A 26,406-nucleotide genomic window follows, 5' to 3' on the forward strand; every position below is an offset into this window, starting at 1 on the left:
CAATCCATGCATCAACACGACGTAGAACCGGACGCCGCCGACGACGACGTGAAAGGAACCGTGACTCATGTGCGAGCATAATCGAACGAACCCGGCACTCCAAACGGCACCCCCCAAGACACTGGGCGCAACCAATTACCGCAATAGGCGGCTCTCGGCGCTGAAGTGCCACCGTCCGACCGGCCACCGACACCTCCAGAACGTGGCGTCGTTATTTACACTAATTGAAGCGATAACCGATCGCTGGCGCCCCGGTGAGGGTGTACCGATGGAGTCAGTAAACCCTGTGGAAGTTGCACAACCCCCTGGCGTTCAAGACGTTCGCGAATCGTTTAGTTCAAGATTCATGCTAAAGGCCCAGCGAAGCCTCTTACTACAGTGTTGGGGATCATAACCCATAAAAGCTGTCTATCGTCTAGCGCGCGCCATCTGTCCACTTCCAATCGATGCCAACCTTCCCAGGGAGGCTCTGCATGTTCGTCAGGTCCCGCTCGCGGCGTAGCGCTTTCCTTAAATGGACATTTCCCCCGCCTGACAAAACGTCATCGAAGGCGAACGGCGCCATCGTGGGCCGTCGATTGCGATCCTATTTGAATTCATGCGCGGTAGGTAATTAATTTCAGTCCAAAGTTTGAGGTCAGTATGTTACGTTAAGGTTCCCTTTTGCCAGTGAACCCATCTGGTCAATCGACCGTGTGAAGCATAGGATCAATGAGGTCATAACTCAGTAACGTTTTCTGCCAGCAGCATCCCGATCCATTTTGCAAGATAGTTTATAGGGTGACCCGGGAGACTAGATGTCCAACCGGATGGCAACTTCAGGTGGTATGCGATTTAGGGAAATCGTAGCGAAACTTTCACTCCCAGGCGCACCAGCACTGCCCGGGTTGTTGGACAACCTTCTCTAGATAGTTCGGACTTTATGCGACGAGTCCGGCCTTAACAGGAGCAGCTTACGGCCTTGCTCCTGGTCTACTCCAAAAGGTATCGGTCTGATAGATTCCAATCGTATGGGAGTTTGCCGTTCGTGACCAGAAAACCTAAACATCTTCTCGGAATATTTTCCAATCCTCCGCACGCACACGGACGGTGGAACGGCAGCCACGTCGTACCTGCCCCTGGCGCCATCCTCGAATCGACAGCTAATACACGACGATCTGTTAATGGACCCATATCATGGCGTAATAATCTCATCGATTGCGACCTGATCAATTCCGAAACGTCTCCAAAAACGGTAGTAACGATGAAAGATTGTGCGCGCTTTCTCTCTCTCGCTTCCTCTGTCTTCCTCTTTGGGGACCGGGAAAACATTCCGCTTGGGACAACCTTCTTCAGGATGCAAGGATCGATTTCGGAAGGATCGACATTAAGCCGCCATAAATCAGTGTACCTGGTGCCGTGGCCTATCGAGCGCCATCATTACGACACCCAATTACCTGCGCAGGCCGGACAGGTTTCTTCTCATCGCTTTTCTGATCGAATTTGGTGTTCGAAACGTTTCCTTTTCTCGGCGGACTCTCGGCGTAGTTTGACCGGCTGGCGACTTTTCTAGGCAAAAAGGCGTACCGGGCCGCCTTTTTTCCAACTGACCCCCGGATGAGTGGCGTGTCATAAATTATGAATGGTCTGCAATCCGTGGTCCTTACTAAATAGGGAGGTTCCGCGCTATCATCCGATTGTTTCGACCGTGAGTTTCACTTTTACTTTGCGCGCTACTTCTTAGGAAAGGCCGACCCTTGGCAGGACACGGTAAAGTATGCTTGATGTAGATGGTGCACGAAAGAAATAAAACTCATCCTAGAGACGACGTGGGGCCAATAAATAGGGGCACGTGGAGTGGATCCAGCCATCCGTGAGGCATAAAAATTGCATGCCCTTTGGGAGCTGGACCGTGTTGTGCTGGGCAAAATAGGAGAGTCCAAAATCACACGAATATCCGACAGGTTGATGATACTTTGCTTCCTTCGCGTACCGCGGGGTGATGGAAGATTTATGTGTCGAGGTTAGTGGAAAATTAACGTAATGCGACCCGCACCAAAGATCTGGCCTAGCTTACAACGTGGTAATGGCTACGAGTTTATTGACAAACAGAACTCCCATTTCTCATACGCGTCTCGCCCAACAACCGGAGCCGGACTCATAATCAACTTATTCATCCGCGCTTATTAAGAGCGAAAAGTGCTCGAGGCACGTCAGGGAATAAAAACATGAGTCTCCTTTCCTTGAGCCACCGGTAGGGGCCGTCCATTTTCATTAACTTCGCGAGTGGCTAGCAATTAAACGTTACTCCCTGGAGTCTCCGACTCCGAGAGTAAATAAATAAAGGGGTTGACCGAACGAAACGGAAAAAGGATACTTATGCTAGCGACGTTCTTTCGCCACGAAGTCCTTCAGCTTATTTTAATAATGCCATTTACCATTTCAAGTGCGTGCGTGCGGTTCTGCGGATCGCTTCGCCTACAAGTCGAGCGAGTGATTTCAATTTTCTCCTCGTCTTCGGCGCCATTGGCCCCACCAAAGCCCCACATGCGTGTGTTTACTTCACGCTCCTTCGCAACTCATTAGCGACTATCAGTTACGACCGATCGATCGCTTAAAGCTCACGGTGGCAGACCCCTTCGTGCAAGTGTCTGCTGTCTGCTGCTGCTGCTGCTGCTGCCGCCTGTCGGCTGTATGCGTCTGCCGTAAACCACTTGAGAACTCGATCTTCGCGACGACCTCTTTGCGGTGGTGCACGATCGCGCGATTTGCATCCCCACCATTGTGACATCGACAATTGAAAACCAACAAATCACAAACACCCATCGATCTTGTTCGATCGCTGGATCGGTTGCCAATTATGCAAAGTGGCCCCGCGTGGCATGTCGGTGTCAAGCCGGTGGAACCGAGACCAGAAGGTCCCAATCTGCATTCAATGAACTCGCTCGCCGACGTCGCGTCGTCGTCAATCTGCATTTACATAGCCAGCTTTGTTCATCTTTCTTGCTCGATCGCCCGTAAATGGTGTTAAAAAGATGCACTGCCGGCGCACGCTGATGATGATCGCAGTGCCGAAGCACACACAGGGCTTGCGGCTGAGCTCGAGTCGACGAACAAGTCGCGCCGGGCGGGTAGAGGTGAAAGGATCATCGATTTATCTTGTACCACCGCCACGGTTGCGGTTTGCTTCTTGTGCACCTCGAGAGATCACTCCGGCCGGCCACCAGAAGTCGATCACTAAATCATCGAGCGCTCGCGCACCCTCTGGCGTGGTGGGGAACGTGTCTTGAGACGTCTAGCTACCGGCGGGAAGGTTCGCCCGGTTCGAGAATGCACGACGCGGCAGTGCAGCGGCGCTGAAGAACCTGTTCCTGGAAAGGGTACCCAAGGTGTTGGCAGCGGTAGACGACGACGGTGCCCGTATGAGAACCGGCAGCCCGACATCGCGGATCGCGATGGTGCAAACAGCCCACAACCTGAAGCAGGGATCGCTATTTCTGGGCTCTGATCTCATCTCGCCCGCAAGGTTGTAGACGCGCGTGCCTTGCGCACCGTCGCGGCAGGTAGGTGTTGCCTACAGTGGTGAGAAAACGATTAGGCGAAGGCAGGAGACTAGACTTAACATTTACTCTATCAAAATTGATACGTGACGAACCCTGATAAATAGGTCCGTCCTTGGGGCCTTCGCCTAGGGCGATGACGGACTCGCGTTCCTCAACTAGTTTCACGAACCGGCAAGCCAACAACATCGACCTGCGAACCACCGACCTCCCGGATAACGAACCTTTAGCGTCGCCAGAAGAAAATGTCCACCTGTGGAAGGATGAAAGTACAGATTGCTTTCCTTCGAGAAAAGGATGGTAAAGATGGCTCTGAGGATAGCGTTGCTCCGGAACACATGTGCGCCCATCATCCATTCCCAGGCTATCACCGTATCTCGCGTGCCACCTCGCAGAAAACGATGCGTAATTGAAAATAATTGCATGGTATTAAGCAACACAAAATTACCATTTCATGCCACAAACCTTTTGGCGCATCCGTGGACTTCCTTCGTTAAAAGGGGCGTGAATCCACTGTATCGTTTGCAAGCAGGAGTTATTCTGCGCCCCGGGTACTGCTTGCTTGCGCGTGGATTGAAGGTTTTGCCACCCTCCAAGAGGTTGCGCCCTCGCCTAAGGGAGTCTCAACCCAGGGAAAGGGCGCAATACAAGAAACGATACACACGCTATCTTGGCCACGGGCAGAGAGAAAGTGAGCATAAATGAAACTTACGAGGCACAGCTTCACATTAATTCACTCGGTTTGGCTCATCTTCCGTTCGCCTGAAATATCTGCATTCATCCGAACGTTCTCTGCTACGCCCAGCAAACTTGTGTGGATATCCTTTTTTTTCGTGCTCCTGCGTGTACCAGTAGCAACTGGTTGGTGGGTTTTTTGATATCCCGTTATAATTTGTGGGCGCTCTGTCAGCCATTACTTTTTACTGTTCCTTTCGGTGCATATCTCACAGCCTACTCCGTGTGAAGTTTCTTGTAAACCAACTTCGAAAACATATGTAAAGCCAGTGCCAGCTATGATAACCGAGGGAACAGCAATAATTTGGTGCAAAATTGCTAAGTCTGTTGAGTGGAGCGAAAACGTTGTTTGGCTTCCAATGCTACAATGCTAAAATCGGAAAAAGATCTTTTTTCGTTAGGAGACTATGGACAATGTTTTCTTCTCTCTTTCGCAAAAAGTTTCAACAACTGTTGCGCTTGCAGCTACACAGCAGAAGATTCTTCTCTGGAGCATCACAGACCGCTGACGCTGGCGGCACTGTAACGGAATCGTGCATTTTATTACTGCCGGAGCCACCGAAAACCAACTGCGGGTCTTCGACAACGACTGACTGTGAAGATGAAGCCAATTCCGGAGCTCATTAGCACCCGTGATGGGGCAAGAAATAAAAATGGAATAATCTACACCCCGGCAACAGACCATCGGCAGCTATCGAAGGGCAGCGAAGAGAGTTAGTTAGATGTGTGATAAAAATCAACCGTAAATCGCTAGAACGAAGAGTAAACGAAGTTGGGGATGGGACCCCACCAGTCGAGCGATGACCTCCCCGCCAGTGGCCCGTAGCCTAGACGACGAAATATCAAGAAATGGAAACGTGGTGATAGATATCTGTCGACTTACCATCAGATAAGCACAACTCCAGACGTACTTCGAGAACCTAGCGGCATTGGAATCAGAATGCCGGGCATAGTTTGAATGACATTGTCACGGCTTTCCGCTGCCAACTTGTATTCAGGATATCCAAATCGCTGTCAGACGAGTCATTTGATTTTGAATAAATAAACCATTCAAAATCCGGAACAACTATCATAGAACCAAAGCTGACTTAGATTAAGAATGAAGTGAAAAAAGTGAAGGTGACACAGACTTCGAGTTGACGGATTAAAGAGCATTATGAAACCTGTTGTGGTACCATTCTTCGGATTGTTCTGCCTCCAGTGGATGGCTTTAATAAACGCGAGCTGACTTGCGTGACTCCGTAACTTCCTTTTATTTCTGTTTAACAATTAAAAACCTACAAAAGCATAAGAACCCCTGCCAGCGCCAAATGCTGAATCGTAAAAAGGAATCCGCGAGCGTATCCTTCTCCATCTTGGCGAAGGATGAATAATGTAGCGTCTAATAGCAACAAAGGAAAGAAGCGCAACACATCGCATTCGGTTGTTCTTCTGCATTATGGGTGAAGTCGTAATTTGCGCTCGACAAGAATTCATTATTTCCTCCTTCTCGGCGGTGTTCTTTCAGCGTTCAGCCACCATCATCTCTGGCTACCACCCGAAGAAAAGTTATTATACTCAGACGGGAAAGAACGACAAATAAACGCACGCACACACTCCTTGCAGACGCCAACGGAGGGCCTAACGGCGGCAAAGGGCCTTTTAATTAGCAGTTTGGTTAATTTAACCGCCAGAGAGCTTGAACGCAGAGCCGGCGAAACCGGAATATGATCGCAGAGAACTGCTGCCACATTCGAATGACAATCCGTGAGATAAGGCGTCGATCGATCGGGTATCTCGAGTGAAGGAGATGTTCTCGGTTCGGTTTATCACTGTTTCCGCTATTAATGATGATTAGTTTTTTACTGCTTATTGGAAAGGATAACCTTTCCAAGGGGTTCCTTCTTGTGGAAGATATTGTGTAGTAAAAAGATGATAGTAAATCTCATAATTGGATACTAAAAAGATGATAGTGATTTCGCATTGAAAAGAACCAACATCGCTTTCCGATCTACCATTTCTTTATTCCCTAGGATTACCAGCGATCGGCGGGACTGGTACGATTTTACCATCTCAAATACCAACAACTGTGGGAAATAAGGAAACAAGTTTTCTTCATTCTCAAACTTTTTTGCATTCTGTGCACACGTTCGCCTAAATCCACTGCGGCGCGAACTGAATACGCAGACGAAGACCCACCGAAAGGAAATTCTTGCCAGCACCAAAAGAAGGAAGGGCTTTCCGGGAAGGGCTTTTCGGGCATCTATCTCTATTCGGGGTGCATTCTTATTTCCGCACCGCTGCCAAAATGCTAGTCAAAGAATCTGCTATCTCCCTGGTTGAGTGCATTTTTTGTGTGTCCCAACTACACATTCTCGAGAGGTGCGAGATGTAGAAAGATTGCTCCATGGAGAGCTACCCGTTGAGGTGATGAGTTCTCCACGCCCAGCGATAGAATGCAGTAGAAACCTAGAGAACGTGCCAGCAGCTAGCTGGCGTCAAAGGGCATGGCCGTTGCTGTCACCTTTTCTGGCGTCTATTCACCGTTCTCCTATTTCTGCTTCCATTCCATCTTTAAGTCTACGAAAGTACGCATTTCTTTCGGAACACGTGGCAGTGACGTGGTGTAACTGAACGCCAAAGCATTCGAAAAATCGTGCTGGCCCCACGAGAGGTTGGTCAGTGAGTTGTTTTTTTTATTGGTAAACCTTTCACAGGCCACCATGAAGACCGACCAAATCGGAGCGTGCACGGAGCTTCGAAGAAATTAAGCTCCAAAACGAGCGCGAGAGTCTAAGGGCCAGTGTACGGGAAGGTCAAAAGCATGCATCGTCGGTGACCCGCACGTTCCCTGTGTGACCACCGATCGATATCATCCACAAGGGTCTCAAGCCGGCATTTTCTTGGAAACCCACAAGCGAAGGTGTGCCGCCACTACTCTCCGATTGATTCGATATCGCTCGAAGGGGCAATACTTCGAAGCCACACGACTTACATCACCAGGCCCCATCGTAGGTAAACAACAACAGAAAGCTAGACGCGATGCTTTCGATACACAACCAGACAACAAGATGGTTTCGATAAGCGCAGGGCTTTTCGCCACACTAATGGGCAGCGATCCTCGGTTTGTCCACGGGGAAATCGGAGGTCAGCGGCGATCTGTTCGGGCAACCCTCCTGCCCACTACTCGACTCGTTAACGAGCAGCAATAACAATAGACGAACAAATTGTAAAAATCACCACTCGGGGCCAAAGAAAGTTGTTTGCGCGCCGGTTGGCCGTCCACGACAAACAAGCTTGCGCCTCAGGAAGGGCGCGGATCTTCTTGAAGATGTTTATTTTTGTTCATTCCGTCAAGAGCGCTGCGACGATGATGCTTCTGTTCTGGTCCTCATTTCTTATGCTTTTCCCTCACTCATCTCCCTGGCACGCTATCGGGCGGTAGAATTTAATTAAAACAGAGACAATGCCGTCGCTGAACGGTAGCCGACTGGGGCGATTAAATGAGTTATGGTTTCACCAAATATGTTTGGTTATGAACTGATGAAAAGCTGGCAGATGCCATAAATATAATCGGAATCGGGTCTCGTTGGCGGAATTTTTGAAAAAGCAAACAGTACCAATGTGGTTTAGAAAACAGCATATTTAACCTACCGCACGTCTAAATCCAAACAAATAGCGCCCTTCGTGGCAAGAGACTGAAGAAATAAAAAGTACAAAAGGCTGTAAGCAGTCTGCTACCGAAGCGAAGCGGAATTCTATGGAAACCTTCAGCCCAAAACATCTCGTGTGACCTTGCTTGGAATCATCCTCGAAGTCGTTCCGCGGAGACGACCATCGGCCGATTGCGAGAGCGACTACCAAGAAAAATGCCAACCAAAAAAGGGTCCAGTAGCATCGGAGATCGGTCCTTTCTTCTTCTGAACGAACCCCTGTTTAACCTTTGTGCCGTTGGTGCCGCGCCGCTCGTTAGACGTCATATTTAAACTGTCATATTAAACGACAATATTAATGAAAGAAAACGAACACACACGACGCCGTACAGTGCCGGCAGTTTGGTTTATTCGATCCGCCATGTTTTTGTCATTCTAATTTAAACATAAATTTTCAGCTCAACCAGCAAGAGCTTTTGGGATGCGCACCCACGTCCTACGTCGAAAGAAGCCCGTATTCTGGGAGCTTGAAGAGAGAGTGAGAGCATCACAAATCAATATGTGTGTATCGCATCAATCTGTCAATTCTGTGTATCGCACAGAATGACCTGCCACAATGTGGGCTCTCTTGAGAGACCTCTTTTGGAGGCAACACAGTTGCCGCATAAGATATGGCCCGAAAGAAAAGGGTGCCAACCATCCGAAACGCCACGGTGGGCCGCAGTATCTGGTCGCCCCACAAACAGCGATCGTCTATAAATCATTAGATGGTTCGTATAAAAATGTCGCCAAAGGAAATGGCGGCGAAGGTACCATAAGTTGTCGTATCTTCACCATATTCGGGCAGGGAAGCATACGATTAATGTCTGTCCGATCTGGGGCCACCATACCAAACACTAAAATAACATAATGTCCAACAAGCAGACGGTTGATAAAAGATAATTAAGCGACAAGAAACGACGTTAATCGAAACCGAAAGGTCTTGTTAAAGAAAACGTTGTTCAGAGGAGACGCGTGTTAGAATTTGAAGTCGAACCGAACAGCAGTGACCAGAGCCGTGAACGCGACACAGAAACCGATCGGACTGAAAGTACCGTAAGCTATTTGTCCGTACGAAATGCTGTGAAATCGTAAAACAACCACCAAACGGGGGGTGGTTTCCGCCTCAATAAACGATTGTAAACATGACAACACATAACCTCCGACGACACAGCGGCCGGACCAGACCAGTGATGGGAAAATATGGCCACGGCAAGTGCATCGTGTCGCTGTGGAATGCACGTATGTCCACAAGGAACCATGGGGTCTACTTGGCAGACCAAAGTGGGGACAGCATTTCCGCGGCTTAACGGTCCGTTCGGTTTCAAAAAGCACCTCAAAGACGGAGCGACAAAAACGACACAAACGAGTTGACACCAAAAAACGCAAACAAACTAAAAACGCGGCCCCGCGGGAAGCCCTTATAAAACGAAACGAATCTCCGACAGGGGTCAATATTTGGTGACAGCGATACAATAACGCGACGCGATATTCATCCGTCATCTTATCGCCCGAGCGGGCCCGGGTTCCGGCTGTGAATCGGGAAGGTGCGATCGGATCGCTTTTGGAGACCGAGAGCCATCCATGTCTGCCATCAGCCGATGGGTATAGCAAGTGAGAGTTCCATCGAGTGTGTGTCCTCCATGCCACATACGGGCACAACATAAAACCACCAGCATAAGGGGCAGAAAAGTCAAAGTCAAGGCACGTCCATTAGGGGGGCCATTTTCTCTCCCGTGAGCGATAGCCGCATATAGTCCGTTTAAATCGAACGGACGTGTGGCATGCACATTTGGAGCTCGAAATTTAGATGGAAAAGTGGAACGAGCGATGACACCGAGCTTTGGACATATCGGGGAGTTACAGTCCAGACGTGTCACGGAGTGTGCATCGTGAAGACCAGAGCGCAGCGGTTGGACTCCCCCCCGTATTGATCCATATTTATTTTGTATTTCCTCTATTCCTGTGATCATGCTTCATCTCGTAATTCATGCTTCGTAAGCCGATGATTTGTTATTTTCGATTCCAGATCCGTGCCTCGGACACTTTTCCTTTCGGAAGCTATCAGCTTTTTTGGAATAGAAATTCAAAAGTTTCCTCCCTTTCCTTTTGCGGCATTTGCTGGAACGAAACGAAAGTCACCTACATTAAACACCGGAACTGAATAACGACACAAGATCCGGAAAACATTTCGAGCGACGTAACCATTTTACTCCGCTTGTAAAATGAATTCTCTTCAAGAGGTGCTCTTTTCTGCGGTGCACCCAAAAAGAACACAACTTTATCAGCAGCCAGCGACCGATACCGGCTTTTCTCGGAACGGAAAACCACGTGGGAACTAGTTAGAAATTGTGGTTCCGTAATCGACTTCTGCTGTTTGTGAAAAGTTCACGGCTCCAACTGATAAGCCACCATATGCGGTGCCACGGTGTGTCAAGTGCCGATAAGAAACTGGTCTGTTCTGTAACGAGGAGGAAACGAGTGGATTAGTACGGAACGCCTGCGACCGCGACGAGTGGGTTGCATCACCAGAATGCAGCCCAAATGTTGCGCGAGTAATCATCATCAATTTTATTTTTTCACCCGTAGATTGCGGGATTATCCGGTGCCTCCGGCACACACGCGCCACGGGAAGCACCGAAGCGGGTCACCAGACTCTGATTGGTGGCAAAAGCTGCCGCACCCTGCCGCTGTGGTGGTTGGGTTAGAACTTGATTACAGGTTGGGCAAAATACCGCGTTCGCTTTTGCGCATGAAAGCTTCTTTTCTGCACCACTTACTTTCTGATGGCTCGGAACGGAAGTCACCGTGAGAGCGTCGCGAAGTTCATCGACGCTTAAAGTGCTCGAAAGTGCCCTTTGCCTCTCGTTTATCCTTCCATAGCGCCATGGCAATCAAGGGGCTTTTTCTCCCTCTTTAATGGTTTAGTCCTTTTGCCACATGAATTGGCTTTAGGAATTCACCGGTACGGAAAGTCCCCTCCTACCCAGACGGGAGGCAAGAGCAGCACCGAACGGTTCCTAATCCCGTATATCCTCATACTTAATTCAGGCCACTTCGGTTCTCGCTTCTCCGGATACGCGCCGGTACTACAACTTTCGTTGCCTTGGTCCCCGGCCGCAGTTCCGGGTGCGGTCGCAAAAAGGTAATTTCGGTAAATTCTTTGCAGCACCCGGATGGTCCGGATGGTCCAACTTCACGATGGTCGAAATAAACAAACCGAACGAAACTTGAAATCGACTCCCGGGAAATCATATCCCGTAGCCTTCCTTCGAGCTCGTGTTATCGATTTTCCGCTGATATTGCCGGGAGCCGGCATTTCGGCTTAACGGTTGTAACGACGACGGGTGAATGGGGCGTTGCCACTAGAGAGCATCTGTTGCATCACTGGATCCAGGACATGTGTCTGGTCTCTAGGTCCATGCCAGGTGTATAACACCGTGGGAAGTGAGCAGTTCTGTCGCTTGGACAAAAAGCTTACCGCAGGTCGTCGGTGACAGTATTTGCTCACAATAAAATATGCATCCAACGCTAAAAAGAACACAGAGGCGCACTTAAAAAGGATGACGTGAAATATCATCCCGTGGAGACGCGGAAAAATGGATCTGCTAAATGTGAGGATTCGAGTTCACGTACCTGATTGGAACCAGCACCACCGGGGGGCTGTTGCACTTCCGGCTGTTCCTGTAGTTCCGTAATTTCCGACGGCTCCTCCTCGTCACCTTCTTCTCCGTCTGGCACCGGCGGTACAGTGTCTGTGAGATTGTCCACTTCGGCTGTTCTATTGTCATCGGTTCCGGTGTCACCTTGTCCCTCCTCTTGGCACGTATCGTCGAAATCGTCCGCCATCGCCAGCAAATGATCCAGCGACGGGCGCACCGGAAACACACTCCCGGTAGTCAATGACGGTGGATCCATTCTGGTCTAGTAGGCAGTGCACTCTGACGTATCCTTCGAAACACACCGTAGCTCTCTATGTCATGGTCATCTTCGATTGGTTCAACAGATGATTACATAATTGAGTGTTGCAAAACGCGCGAGAGAGAACTAAGAACCTGCTGTGATTGTGACTCCTGACATCTCACTGAACACGTTACGAGCAAACTCGTTTAGAAGCACTTCCTGTTTTGCTACGTGTACTCGGGACACGTACACCAAGCTTTCCCGGACCGACCGAGGAACAACAGGCCGCGGAACAGAACTCAATTACCTTGCGTATCCGCCCCTCAGCCACAATTAACGCAAGGGACCTTTGAAGAAAAAGGTTTTTGCTTAAAAGGTTTTCACTACACACCGTGGCGTGGTCCACGAAAATTTATGGCAGCTTGCAGAAGCGCGAACGCACACACAAACCCACACAGATACACACACACAAACGCGCGCGCGCTACGGCCACTACGAAAAGCGGGTTGAGCCCGCAGTCTGGCGCACTAGCGCGGGCGAATGAAAACTTGACACTGCAAACCGAGTAGTATCGCTGGGTGGCAGACTCCGGCCAACATTGAGAATTTCACCATGACAGAATATGCTCGGGTTCTCGTCGTCGCTGGTGGCGTTCGGCTCAACATCCGAACAGCCGGTTATCTCGATGGGCCGGGGTCGCCCTCTACTAGCGGCCACTAGCGATCAACCGACAGGATATCATCCGCTCAGTGCCCCGCCAGCGCGTACGGCGAGTGGAAACTCCGGAAGGATGAGTGACAAACAAACGAAAACACAATGAATGTGGACACATGCGCCACCCAAAGGCCGACCTCTATGAAGCGCTGCAAAACTAAACGTAGTAAACAGTACTCAAACAATTTAACACCGCAAAAAAGGACACACTTTCACGTCAACACTGTGCTTTTATCTACTCCAGTGTCCTTTGTAGGTGCCTGTGTGTTTGTGTAGCTTGAATGGTTAGCTGGTCCTCGGAAGCTAGTACCGTTCGAGTGACTGTGTCACGCGAGATAACAAAGAGACGACACGGTGTACCCGGTACGTCATCTCTCTCGGTTGATTACCGGTGTTACCGTCGTTCGCCCGGTCCGTTCGGGTAATTTCGTTCTACCGAGCGTAATTCTGACGGAGGTACCGGCTTCACAGAGGAGCATTCATTTTCATTCATTCGCTAGCGTTCCGGCCGTAAAAAGGACACTACCAGCAGGCAGCATCAACGACGTAGTGTAAACTGCAGCCATTTCTCTCGACGTAACGGTGACGTCAGTATGGGTGGGCGCCATGCGAAAATGAACGAAAGAAGGGTGAAAACAGGTGGTCGGAGTGGGTGAAGGTACCGTGCGGGGACCGTTACGACGGTACAGAATACGCAATGAGCCGCCGTCGCGTTCGGTGAAGGCCATCTCGTCGTTTTCGTGCGCTTCGTCCGCCGGCACATCCTTGGCGGTCATTTTGGAGGACTTCGGATGAACAGCACAGTCCGTTGCTGCCCTTCCTCAACATATTGCTACAAGTCCGTTCGATGATGGCGACCTTCCTCATATCCTGCGGCCGCGGCAGAAAGTCTTGCTCGCGAGTACTCAAAGCTTGCACTAAAATTGCATACAAGAACCATTGTAAGTGACGATTCCGCTAGATGGCGCTACGTTGCCGAATCAAATTCGACCGTTGGCGTTCGTTCTAACCGTTCGAATGAAATGTCGCTCGTTGTCGATTCATGCAGCAGCACGCTCATGCACAGAGAACAGTAATTGCCCGTGCGTAAAAAGCAATCTTGACAGAAAACGCAGGGACAATCGAGGGCAGTGCATCGGATAAATTGGTCTTCTTGTTCAACCAGCGTCTCACCACATAGAAAACATCGCACTGCATCGCCCAATCCCAGTAGCTTTCGACAGAGCCAGAAACGGTTGGTTTTCGCCCTTAAAACTTCGATCCAAGAAACCTTGGCTCGATCACCGCTCGGCTTCGAAATGCCAACAAACCGCCTAAAAAGCTTCAGCAGATTTTCTCTTTTCATCCTGATGTCATTGTGCAACCAAACAGCTCGGGCGCGAGCTCGCTCAGGATAGAAATGGCGCATGATCAACTGACGAACGCGCAGTCCATATGGTTCGAGTAAAGTAGACGTCCAACATAGAGTTAGCAGTGCCAGGATTTCGATATACCTCCCGAAACGTGGTGGCAACGCTTCCGGAATGCACTGAGAAGGATCAATGACGGTTCCGTTCACTATCGGATCAAATGATCGTACGATGTCACGCAACGTGTCCGCCAGAATACCGTCGCCCCGGACGGCTACCCCAACGCTCACAAACCTTGACCCATTAAGACGATTCGATTCTTGGTGCATAAATTGTTTGATGAGTGTCAGCAACCAGTAGAGGGCATAATCCGAAAACAGCTGACAGGCAATCTGTACGGTTGAAATAAGTAGAAATGTGGCTGACTTTGCTATTCGAAGACGTTCCTTCCACGTCAGATGGAGCGAAGTCACAGGTACGTAGCGATGGCGTTCTTTGCGAGTCAGCGGAAGTAATGGCTCCACATTCAACTCTCCGCGTCGCTTTTCTATTTCGTAAAACTCTTTCGTTAGGAAAATGTTATCAAACTCATCCCGCTCCAGAAAGGCTTCATGGTATTGAATTGCTCTGGCAAATGGTGAAAAAAAAACAGATAATAGCATCGAAATGAAGATTGTAGAAACTACTCGAACCTGATTAGAATGCAAATGAAGAACCCACTGGTGCAATCAAGAAGGCCTACGATTGGCTACGAGATGTGGTGGCGATCTGCAATGACCAGCTGGGAAGCCCTTCCCAGCGGTGCCTCAATTCTCTTGATAAAACGATCGACGGCTGTAAGGAAGAAATGGGAAGCATGGACTTTTTGTGTGAAGTAACGCAAGTGGCCAAATCGATCTGTTACGGTGCCACGATGGTGGACTATTTCTGTGAGCTGATCGATTTCGTGAGCGATAGTATCGTTGATGAAATAGAGCAAGGTAAACCCATCCAAGCCATGCGACGAGAAGCTTCTGCCACTATATACTCCGTCTATCGGTTCAGGCATTCAGCAGCTCATGCAATACATGGAAGATCTGTTTCGGGTCAAGGTAGAGTACGATCATGCGTACGACTTCGCGACGAACGCATCAAAATCGTTTGCAGAAATAAGAGCCGATATTAGGGCCGAGATTGCTCAACGTACGTTGCCACTTCGAAGAACTTTCAATTTGCTAGGAGTGGTCACCAGTGGGTTCTTCATTTGCATTCTAATCAGGTTCGAGTAGTTTCCCAAACCTTCAGTATCCCGACGCTATTATCTGTTTTTTCCACCATTTGCCAGAGCAATTCAATACCATGAAGCCTTTCTGGAGCGGGATGAGTTTGATAACATTTTCCTAACGAAAGAGTTTTACGAAATCGAAAAGCGACGCGGAGAGTTGAATATGGAGCCCCTACTTCCGTTGACTCGCAAAGAACGCCATCGCTACGTACCTGTGACTTCGCTCCATCTGACGTGGAAGGAACGTCTTCGAATAGCAAAGTCAGCCACATTTCTACTTATTTCAACCGTACAGATTGCCTGTCAGCTGTTTTCGGATTATGCCCTCTACTGGTTGCTGACGCTCATCAAACAATTTATGCACCAAGAGTCGAATCGTCTTAATGGGTCAGGTTTTGGGAGCGTTGGGGTAGCCGTGCGGGGTGACGGTATTCTGGCGGACACGTTGCGTGATATCGTACGATCATTTGATCCGATAGTGAACGGAACCGTCATTGATCCTTCTCAGTGCATTCCGGAAGCGTTGCCACCACGTTTCGGAAGGTATATCGAAATACTGGCACTGCTGACTCTATGTTGGACGTTTACTTTACTTGAACCATATGGACTGCGTGTTCGTCAGTTGATCATGCGGCATTTCTATCCTGAGCGAGCTCGCGCCCGAGCTGTTTGGTTGCATAATGATATCAGGATGAAAAGAGAAAATCTGCTGAAGCTTTTTAGACGGTTTGTTGGCATTTCGAAGCCAATCGGTGATCGAGCCAAGGTTTCTTGGATCGAAGTTTTAAGGGCGAAAACCAACCGTTTCTGGCTCTGTCGAAAGCTACTGGGAGTAGGCGATGCAGTGCGCTGCTTTCTGTGTGGTGAGACGCTGGTTGAACAAGAAGACCAATTTATCCGATGCAGTTCCCTTGATTGTCCCTGCATTTTCTGTCAAGATTGCTTTTTACGCACGGGCAATTACTGTTCTCTGTGCATGGGCGTGCTGCTGCATGAATCGACAACGAGCGACATTTCATTCGAACGGTTAGAACGAACGGCAACGGTCAAATTTGATTCGGCAACGTAGCGCCATCTAGCGGGATCGTCATTCACAATGGTTCTTGTATGCAATTTTAGTGCAAGCTTTGAGTACTCGCGTTCAAGACTTTCTGCCGCGGCCGCAGGATATGAGGAAGGTCGCCATCATCGAATGGACGTGTAGCAATATGTTGAGGAAGGGCAGCAACGGACTGTGCTGTTCATCCGAAGTCCTCCAAAATGAACGCCAAGGATGTGCCGGCGGACGAAGCCCACGAAACGCCGACGAGATGGCCTTCACCGAACGCGACGGCGGCTCATTGCGTATTCTGTACCGTCGTAACGGTCCGCACACGGGACCATCCCCCACTCCGACCACCTGTTTTCACCCTTCTTTCGTTCATTTTCGCATGGCGCCCACCCATACTGACGTCACCGTGATGTGATCACCCGGGGACGTTGAGAGAAATGACTGCAGTTTACACTACGTCGTTGATGCTGCCTGCTGGTAGTGTCCTTTTTACCGCCGGAACGCTAGCAAATGAATGAAAATGAATGCTCCTCTAAGGAAGCCGGTACCTCCGTCAGAATCACGCTCGGTAGAACGAAATTACCCGAACGGACCGGGCGAACGACGGTAACACCGGTAATCAACCGAGAAAGATGACGTACCGGGTACACCGTGTCGTCTCTTTGTTATCTCGCGTGACACAGTCACTCGAACGGTACTAGCTTCCGAGGACCAGCTAACCGTGCTTTCCATTCAAGCTACACAAACACACAGGCACGTAGAAAGGACACGGGAGTAGATAAAAGCATAGTGTAGACGTGAAAGTGTGTCCTTTTTTGCGGTGTTAAATTGTTTGAGTAGTGTTTACTACGTTTAATTTTGCAGCGCTGCATAGAGGTCGGCCTTTGGGTGGCGCATGTGTCCACATTCATTGTGTTTTCGTTTGTTTGTCACTCATCCTTCCGGAGACTTCGGATTACACACACGCCGTATGCGCTGGCGGGGCACTGAGTGGATGATATCCTGTCGGTTGATCGCTAGTGGCCGCCAGTAGAGGGCGACCCCGGCCCATCGAGATAACCGGCTGTTCGGATGTTGAGCCGAACGCCACCAGCGACGACGAGAACCCGAGCATATTCTGTCATGGTGAAATTCTCAATGTTGGCCGGAGTCTGCCACCCAGCGACACTACTCGGTTTGCAGTGTCAAGTTTTCATTCGCCCGCGCTAGTGCGCCAGACTGCGGGCTGAACCCGCTTTTCGTAGTGGCCGTAGCGCGCGCGCGTTTGTGTGTGTGTATCTGTGTGGGTTTGTGTGTGCGTTCGCGCTTCTGCAAGCGGCCATAAATTTTCGTGGGCCACGCCACGGTATGTAGTGAAAACCTTTTAAGGAAAAATCTTTTCCTTCAAAGGTCCCTTGCGTTAATTGTGACTGAGGGGCGGATACGCAAGGTAATTGAGTTCTGTTCCGCGGCCTGCTGTTCCTCGGTCGGTCCGGGAAAGCTTGGTGTACGTGTCCCGAGTAAACGTAGCAAAACAGGAAGTGTTTCTAAACGAGTTTGCTCGTAACGTGTTCAGTGAGATGTTAGAAGTCACAATCACAGCAGCTTCTTAGTTCGCTCGCGCACGTTTTGCAACACTCAATTATGTAATCATCTGTTGAACAAATCGAAGATGACCGTGACATAGAGAGCTACGGTGTGTTTCGAAGGATACGTCAGAGTGCACTGCCTACTAGACCAGAATGGATCCACCGTCATTGACTACCGGGAGTGTGTTTCCGGTGCGCCCGTCGCTGGACCATTTGTTGGCGATGGCGGACGATTTCGAAGATCCGTGCCAAGAGGAGGGACAAGGTGACACGGGAACCGATGACAATAGACCAGCCGAAGGGGACAATCTCACAGACACTGTACCACCGGTGCCAGACGGAGAAGAAGGTGACGAGGAAGAGCCGTCGGAAATTACGGAACTACAGGAACAGCCGGAAGTGCAACAGCCCCCCAGTGGTGCTGGTTCCAATCAGGTACGTGAACTCGAATCCTCACATTTGCCAGATCCATTTTGCCGCGTCTCCACGGGATGATATTTCACGTCATCCTTTTTAAGTGCGCCTCTGTGTTCTTTTTAGCAATGGATGCATATTTTATTGTGAGCAAACACTGTCACCGACGTCCTGCGGTAAGCTTTTTGTCCAAGGGACAGAACTGCTCACTTCCCACGGTGTCATACACCTGGCATGGACCTAGGGACCAGACACATGTCCTGGATCCAGTGATGCAACAGATGCTCTCTAGTGGCAACGCCCCATTCACCCGTCGTCGTTACAACCGTTAAGCCGAAATGCCGGCTCCCGGCAATATCAGCGGAAAATCGATAACATGAGCTCGAAGGAAGGCTACGGGATATGATTTCCCGGGAGTCGATTTCAAGTTTCGTTCGGTTTGTTTATTTCGACCATCGTGAAGTTGGACCATCCGGACCATCCGGTGCTGCAAAGAATTTAGCGAAATTACCTTTTTGCGACCGCACCCGGAACTGCGGCCGGGGACCAAGGCAACGAAAGTTGTAGTACCGGCGCGTATCCGGAGAAGCGAAAGCCGAAGTGGCCTGAATTAAGTATGAGGATATACGGGATTAGGAACCGTTCGGTCCTGCTCTTGCTTCCCGTCTGGGTAAGGGGGGCCTTCCGTACCGGTGAGTTCCTCAAGCCAATTCATGTGGTAAAAGGACCAAACCGTTAAAGAGGGAGAAAAAGGCCCCTTGATTGCCATGGTGCTATGGAAGGATAAACGAGAGGCAAAGGGCATTTTCGAGCACTTTAAGCGTCGATGAACTTCGCGACGCTCTCACGTTGACTTCCGTTCCGAGCCATCAGAAAGTAAGTGGTGCAGAAAAGAAGCTTTCATGCGCAAAAGCGAACGCGGTGTTTTGCACAACCTGTAATCAAGTTCTAACCCAACCGCCATAGCGGCAGGGTGCGGCAGCTTTTGCCACCAATCAGAGTCAGGTGATCCGCTTCGGTGCTTCCCGTGGCATGCGTGTGCTGGAGGCACCGGATAATCCCGCAATCTACGGGTGAAAAAATAAAATTGATGATGATTACTCGCGCAACATTTGGGCTGCATTCTGGTGATGCAACCCTCTCGTCGCGGTCGCAGGCGTTCCGTACTAATCCACTCGTTTCCTCCTCGTTACAGAATAGACCAGTTTCTTATCGGCACTTGACATACCCTGGCACCGGCATATGGTGGCTTATCAGTTGGAGCCGTGAACTTTTCACAAACAACAGAAGTCGATTACGGAACCACACTTTCTAACTAGTTCCCACGTGGTTTTCCGTTCCGAGAAAAGCCGGTATCGGTCGTTGGTTGCTGATAAAGTTGTGTTTATTTTGGGTGCGCCGTAGAAAAGTGCACCTCTTGAAGAGAATTCATTTTACAAGCGGAGTAAAATTGTTCGACAAAAAACGGTTACGTCGCTCGGTTCGTTTTCCGAATCTCGTTATTCAGTTCCGGTGTTTAATGTAGGTGACTTTCGTTTCGTTCCAGCAAATGCCGCAAAAGGAAAGGGAGGAAACTTTTGAATTTCTATTCCAAAGGAGCTGATAGCTTCCGAAAGGAAAAGTGTCCCAGGTACGGATCTGGAATCGAAAATAACAAATCATCGGCTTACGAAGCATGAATTACGAGATGAAGCATGATCACAGGAATAGAGGAAATACAAAATAAATATGGATCAACACGGGGGGGACGCCAACCGCTGCGCTCTGGTCTTTACGATGCACACTCCGTGACACGTCTGGACTGTAACTCCTCGATACGTCCGAAGCTCGGTGTCATCGCTCGTTCCACTTTTCCATCTAAATTTCGAGCTCCAAATGTGCATGCCACACGTCCGTTCGATTTAAACGGACTATATGTGGCTATCGCTCACGGGAGAAAAAATGGCCCCCCTAATGGACGTGCCTTGACTTTGACTTTTCTGGTGGTTTTATGTTGTGCCCGTATGTGGCATGGAGGACACACTCATGATGGAACTCTCACTTGCTACACCCATCGGCCGATGGTAGACATGGCAGGCTCTCGGTCTCCAAAACCGTTCCGATCGCACCTTCCCGATTCACAGCCGGAACCCGGGCCCGCTCGGGCGATAAGGTGACGGATGAATATCGCGTCGCGTTATTGTATCGCTGTCACCAAATATTGACCCCTGTCGGAGATTCGTTTCGTTTTATAAGGGCTTCCCGCGGGGCCGCGTTTTTAGTTTGTTTGCGCTTTTTTGGTGTCAACTCGTTTGTGTTGTTTTTGTCGCTCCGTCTTCGAGGTGCTTTTTGAAACCGAACGGACCGTTAAGCCGCGGAAACGATGTCCCCACTTTGGTCTGCCAAGTAGACCCCATGGTTCCTTGTGGACATACGTGCATTCCACAGCGACACGATGCACTTGCCGTGGCCATATTTTCCCATCACTGGTCTGGTTCGGCCGCTGTGTCGTCGGAGGTTATATGTTGTCATGTTTACAATCGTTTATTGAAGCGGAAACCACCCCCCGTTTGGTGGTTGTTTTACGATTTCACAGCATTTCGTACGGACAAATAGCTTACGGTACTTTCAGCCCGATCGATTTCTGTGTCGCGTTCACGGCTCTGGTCACTGCTGTTCGGTTCGGCTTCAAATTCTAACGCGCGTCTCTTCCGAGCAACGTTTTCTTTAACAAGACCTTTCGGTTTCGATTAACGTCGTTTCTTGTCGCTTAATTATCTTTTATCAACCGTCTGCTTGTTGGACATTATGTTTTTTTAATGTTTGGTATGGTGGCCCCAGATCGGACAGACATTAATCCTATGCTTCCCTGCCCAAATATGGTGAAGATACGACAACTTATGGTACCTTCGCCGCCATTTCCTTTGGCGACATTTTTATACGAACCCAACCGTCTAATGATTTATAGACGATCGCTGTTTGTGGGGCGACCAGATACTGCGGCCCACCGTGGCGTTTCAGATGGTTGGCACCCTTTCCTTTCGGCCCAAATTTTATGTGGCAACTGTGTTGCCTCCAAAAGGGGTCTCTCAAGAGAGCCCACATTGTGGCAGGTCATTCTGTGCGATACACAATAAGCGGCGTACTATTGATTTGTGATGCTCTCACTCTCTCTCTCTTCACGCTCCCAGAATACGGGCTTCTTTCGACGTAGGACGTGGGTGCGCATCCCGAAAGCTATTGCTGGTTGAGCTGACAATTTATTTTTAAATTAGAATGACAAAAACATGGCGGATCGAATAAACCAAACTGCCGGCACTGTACGGCTTCGTGTGTGTTCCTTTTCTTTCATTAATATTGTCGTTTTTAATATGACAGTTTAAATATGACGTCTAACGAGCGGCGCGGCACCAACGCCACAAAGGTTAAACAGGGGTTCGTCCAGAAGAAGAAAGGACAGATCTCCGATGCTACTGGACCCTTTTTTGGTTGGCATTTTTCTTGGTAGACGCTCTCGCAATCGGCCGACGATGGTCTCCGCGGAACGACTTCGAGGATGATTCCAAGCAAGGCCACATGAGATGTTTTGGGCTGAAGGTTTCCGTAGAATTCCGCTTCGCTTCGGTAGCACACTGCTTACAGCCTTTTGTACTTTTTGTTTCTTCAGTCTCTTGCCGCGAAGGGCGCTATTTGTTTGGATTTCGACGTGCGGTAGGTTAAATATACTGCTTTCTTAACCACATTTGGACTGTTTGCTTTTTCTAAAATTCCACCAACGAGACCCGATTCCGATTATATTTATGGCATCTGGCAGCTTTTCATCAGTTCATAACCAAGCATATTTGGTGAAACCATAATTCATTTAATCGCACCGCAGTCGCTACCGTTCAGCGACGGCATTGTGTCTGTTTTAATTAAATTCTACCGCACGATAGCGTGCCAGGGAGATGAGTGAGGGAAAAGCATAAGAAATGAGGACCAGAACAGAAGCATCATCGTCACAGCTCTCGACGGAATGAACAAAAATAAACATCTTCAAGAAGATCCGCGCCCTTCCTGAGGCGCAAGCTTGTTTGTCGTGGACGGCCAACCGGCGCGCAAACAACTTTCTTTGGCCCCGAGTGGTGATTGTTACAATTTGTTCGTCTATTGTTATTGCTGCTCGGTAACGAGTCGAGTAGTGGGCAGGAGGGTTGCCCGAACAGATCGCCGCTGACCTCCGATTTCCCCGTGGACAAACCGAGGATCGCTGCCCATTAGTGTGGCGAAAAGCCCTGCGCTTATCGAAACCATCTTGTTGTCTGGTTGTGTATCGAAAGCATCGCGTCTAGCTTTCTGTTGTTGTTTACCTACGATGGGGCCCTGGTGATGTAAGTCGTGTGGCTTCGAAGTATTGCCCCTTCGAGCGATATCGAATCAATCGGAGAGTAGTGGCGGCACACCTTCGTTTGTGGGTTTCCAAGAAAATGCCGGCTTGAGACCCTTGTGGATGATATCGATCGGTGGTCACACAGGGAACGTGCGGGTCACCGGCGATGCATGCTTTTGACCTTCCCGTACACTGGCCCTTAGACTCTCGCGCTCGTTTTGGAGCTTAATTTCTTCGAAGCTCTGTGCACGCTCCGATTTGGTCGTCTTCACGGTGGCCGCTGCCTGTGAAAGGTTTACCAATAAAAAAAACAACTCACTGACCAACCACTAGCGGGGCCAGCACGATTTTTCGAATGCTTTGGCGTTCAGTTACACCACGTCACTGCCACTGCCTGTGGCAGTCCACGTGCACCGAAAGAAATGCGTACTTTCGTAGACTTAAAGATGGAATGAAAGCAGAAATAGGAGAATGGTGGATAGATGCCAGAAAAGGTGACAGCAACGGCCATGCCCTTTGACGTCAGCTAGCTGCTGGCACGTTCTCTAGGTTTGTACTGCATTCTACTTTGCTTGGCGTCGAGAACTCATCACCTCAACGGGTAGCCATCACCTCCATGGAGCCATCTTTCTACATCTCGCGCCTCTCGAGAATGTGTAGTTGGGAAAAAAAAAACTGGTGGAAAATGCATTCCACCAGTGAGCCAGCAGAATCTTTGACTAGCATTTTAGCAGCAGCAGTGCGGAAATAAGAATGCACCCCGAATAGATATAGATGCCCGAAAACCTCTTCCGCATCTTATGGTGCTGGCAAGAATTTCCTTTTGGTGGTTCCATTTTTTTACGTTCCGTCTGCGTATTCAGTACGCGCCGCAGTGGATTTAGACGAACGTGTGCACAGAATGCAAAAAATTAAAGAATATAAAGGAAAACTTGTTTCCTTATTTCCCACAGCTGTTGGTATTTGAGATGGCAAAATCGTACCAGTCCCGCCGATCGTTGGTAATCCTAAGGAATAAAGGAATGGTAGATCGGAAAGCGATGTTGGTTCTTTTCAATGCGAAATCACTATCATCTTTTTAGTATCCAATTATGAGATTTACTATCATCTTTTTACTACACAATATCTTCCACAAGAAGGAACCCCTTGCAAAGGTTATCCTTTCCAATAAGCAGTAAAAAACTAATCATCATTAATAGCGGAAACAGTGATAAACCGAACCGAGAAAACCTCCTTCACTCGAGATACCCGATCGATCGACGCCTTATCTCACGGATTGTCATTCGAATGTGGCAGCAATTCCCTGCGATCATATTCCGGTTTCGCCGGCTCTGCGTTCTCTGGCGGTTAAATTAACCAAACTGCTAATTAAAAGGCCCTTTGCCGCCGTTAGGCCCTCCGTTGGCGTCTGCAAGGAGTGTGTACGTGCGTTTATTTGTCGTTCTTTCCCGTCTGAGCATAATAACTTTTCATCAGGTGGCTGAAGGCTGAAAGAACACCGCCGAGAGAGAGGAAATAATGAATTCTTGTCGAGCGAAAATTACGACTTCACCCATAATGCAAAAGAACAACCGAATGCGATGTGTTGCGCTTCTTTCCTTTGTTGCTATTAGACGCTACATTATTCATCCTTCGCCAAGATGGAGAAGGACACGCCCGCGGATTCCTTTTTACGATTCAGCATTTGGCACTGGAAGGGGTTCTTATGCTTTTGTAGGTTTTTAATTGTTAAACAGAAATAAAAGAAAGTTACGGAGTCACGCAAGTCATCTCGCGTTTATTAAAGCCAATCCCTGGAGGCAGAACAATTCAAAGAATGGTACCACAACAGATTTCATAATGCTCTTTAATCCACTCTTTAATCCGCCAACTCGAAGTCTGTCAGTGTCACCTTCACTTTTTTCACTTCATTCTTAATCTAAGCCAGCTTTGGTTCTATGATAGTTGCTCCGGATTTTGGATGGTTTATTTATACAAAATCAAATGACTCGTCTGACAGCGGTTTAGATATCCTGAATACAAGTTGGCAGCGGAAAGCCGTGACAATGCCAGTCATTCTGATTCCAATGCCGCTAGGTTCTCGAAGTACGTCTGGAGTTGTGCTTATCTGATGGTAAGTCGACAGATATCTATCACCACGTTTCCATTTCTTGATATTTCGTCGTCTAGGCTGCGGGCCACTAGCGGAGGTCATCGCTCGACTGGTGGGGTCCCATCCCTAACTTCGTTTACTCTTCGTTCTAGCGATTTACGGTTGAATTTTATCACACATCTAACTAACTCTCTTCGCTGCCCTTCGATAGCTGCCGATGGTCTGTTGCCGGGGTGTAGATTATTCCATTTTTATTTCTTGCCCTATCACGGGTGCTAATGAGCTCCGGAATTGGCTTCATCTTCTCAGTCAGTCGTTGTCGAAGACCCGCAGTTCGTTTTCGGTGGCTCCGGCAGTCATAAAATGCACGATTCTGTTAAAGTGCCGCCAGCATTAACGGTTTGTGATGCTCGAGAGAAGATTCTTGTGCTGTGTAGCTGCAAGCGCAACAGTTGCTGAACCTTTTTGCGAAAGAGAGAAGAAAACATTGTCCATAGTCTCCTAACGAAAAAAGATCTTTTTCCGATTTTAGCATTGTACCATTGGAAGCCAAACAACGTTTTCGCTCCACTCAACAGACTTAGCAATTTTGCACCAAATTATTGCTGTTCCCTCGGTTATCATAGCTGGCACTGGATTTACATATGTTTTCGAAGTTTGTTTACAAGAAATTTCACACGGAGTAGGCTGTGAGATATGCACCGAAAGGAACAGTAAAAAGTAATGGCTGACAGAGGGCCCACAAATTATAACGGGATATCAAAAAAACAACCAACCCGTTGCTACTGGTACACGCAGGAGCACGAAAAAAAAGGATATCCACACAAATTTGCTGGGCGTAGCAGAGAACGTTCGGATGAATGCAGATATTTCAGGCGAACGGAAGATGAGCCAAACCGAGCGAATTAATGTGAAGCTGTGCGTCGTAAGTTTCATTTATGCTCACTTTCTCTCTGCCCGTGGCCAAGATAGCGTGTGTATCGTTTCTTGTATTGCGCCCTTTCCGTAGGGTTCCGTAATCTTTCCCGGGGTTGAGACTCCCTTAGGCGAGGGCGCAACCTCTTGGAGGGTGGCAAAACCTTCATTCCAGGCGCAAGCAAGCAGACTATCAGCAGTACCCGGGGCACAGAATAACTCCTCCTTGCAAACGATACAGTGGATTCACGCCCCTTTTAACGAAGGAAGTCCACGGATGCGCCAAAAGGTTTGTGGCATGAAATGGTAATTTTGTGTTGCTTAATACCATGCAATTATTTTCAATTACGCATCGTTTTCTGCGAGGTGGCACGCGAGATACGGTGATAGCCTGGGAATGGATGTTGGCCGCACATGTGTTCCGAAGCAACACCATCCTCAGAGCCATCTTTACCATCCTTTTCTCGTAGGAAAGCAATCTGTACTTTCATCCTTTCACAGGTGGACATTTTCTTCTGGCGGGGCTAAAGGTTCCTTAACCGGGAGGTCGGTGGTCGGCTGGTCGATGTTGTGGGCTTGCCGGTTCGTGAAACTAATTGAGGAACCTGCGTGCGTCATCGCCCTAGGCGAAGGCCCCAAGGACGGATCTATTTATCAGGGTTCGTCACGTATCAATTTTGATAGAGTTAAGTGTAAAGGGCCGTTTACACGTTGCGATATGTCGCAGCAATCCCTTGTATGAAACCAATTGCTACGATATATCGCTACGTGTAGACAGGAAAAAAGGAACAAATTACTTGTATACGACCAGATCGGCAGATCAAAAAAATTGAATGCGCCGAG

The 26,406-nt window shown here is 49.0% G+C and overlaps 2 protein-coding genes across 2 annotated transcripts in view; one reads left to right on the plus strand and one right to left on the minus strand.

Moving 5' to 3' along the window:
• Positions 1-11,863, minus strand: part of LOC128267418 (breast cancer anti-estrogen resistance protein 1) — a 91,604-nt gene extending 79,741 nt beyond the window's left edge. The window contains exon 1 of the mRNA XM_053004250.1: positions 11,582-11,863. Within this exon, the coding sequence (XP_052860210.1) occupies positions 11,582-11,863 (282 nt within the window). The remainder of the gene's footprint in view (positions 1-11,581) is intronic.
• A 2,463-nt stretch (positions 11,864-14,326) lies between these two features.
• LOC128267139 (DC-STAMP domain-containing protein 2-like) lies at positions 14,327-16,244 on the plus strand. The gene is made up of 5 exons (XM_053003927.1): positions 14,327-14,386; positions 14,484-14,525; positions 14,612-14,891; positions 14,956-15,169; positions 15,236-16,244. The coding sequence occupies exons 1-5, from the start codon at positions 14,327-14,329 to the stop codon at positions 16,242-16,244; spliced, it is 1,605 nt and encodes a 534-aa protein (XP_052859887.1).
• Positions 16,245-26,406: the final 10,162 nt, after the last annotated feature.

The sequence above is a fragment of the Anopheles cruzii genome, chromosome 2 (genome assembly GCF_943734635.1).
Source record: "Anopheles cruzii chromosome 2, idAnoCruzAS_RS32_06, whole genome shotgun sequence".
Classification (NCBI taxonomy): Eukaryota; Metazoa; Arthropoda; class Insecta; order Diptera; family Culicidae; genus Anopheles; species Anopheles cruzii.

Coding starts and splice junctions, on each gene's coding strand:
- LOC128267139 (XM_053003927.1), top strand. CDS start 14,327: ATGTGGCTGACTTTGCTATTCGAAGACGTTCCTTCCACGTCAGATGGA. Junction 14,387..14,483: donor CAGATGGAGCGAAGTCACAG/GTACGTAGCGAT, acceptor CTCTTTCGTTAG/GAAAATGTTATCAAACTCAT. Junction 14,526..14,611: donor CGCTCCAGAAAGGCTTCATG/GTATTGAATTGC, acceptor GAACCTGATTAG/AATGCAAATGAAGAACCCAC.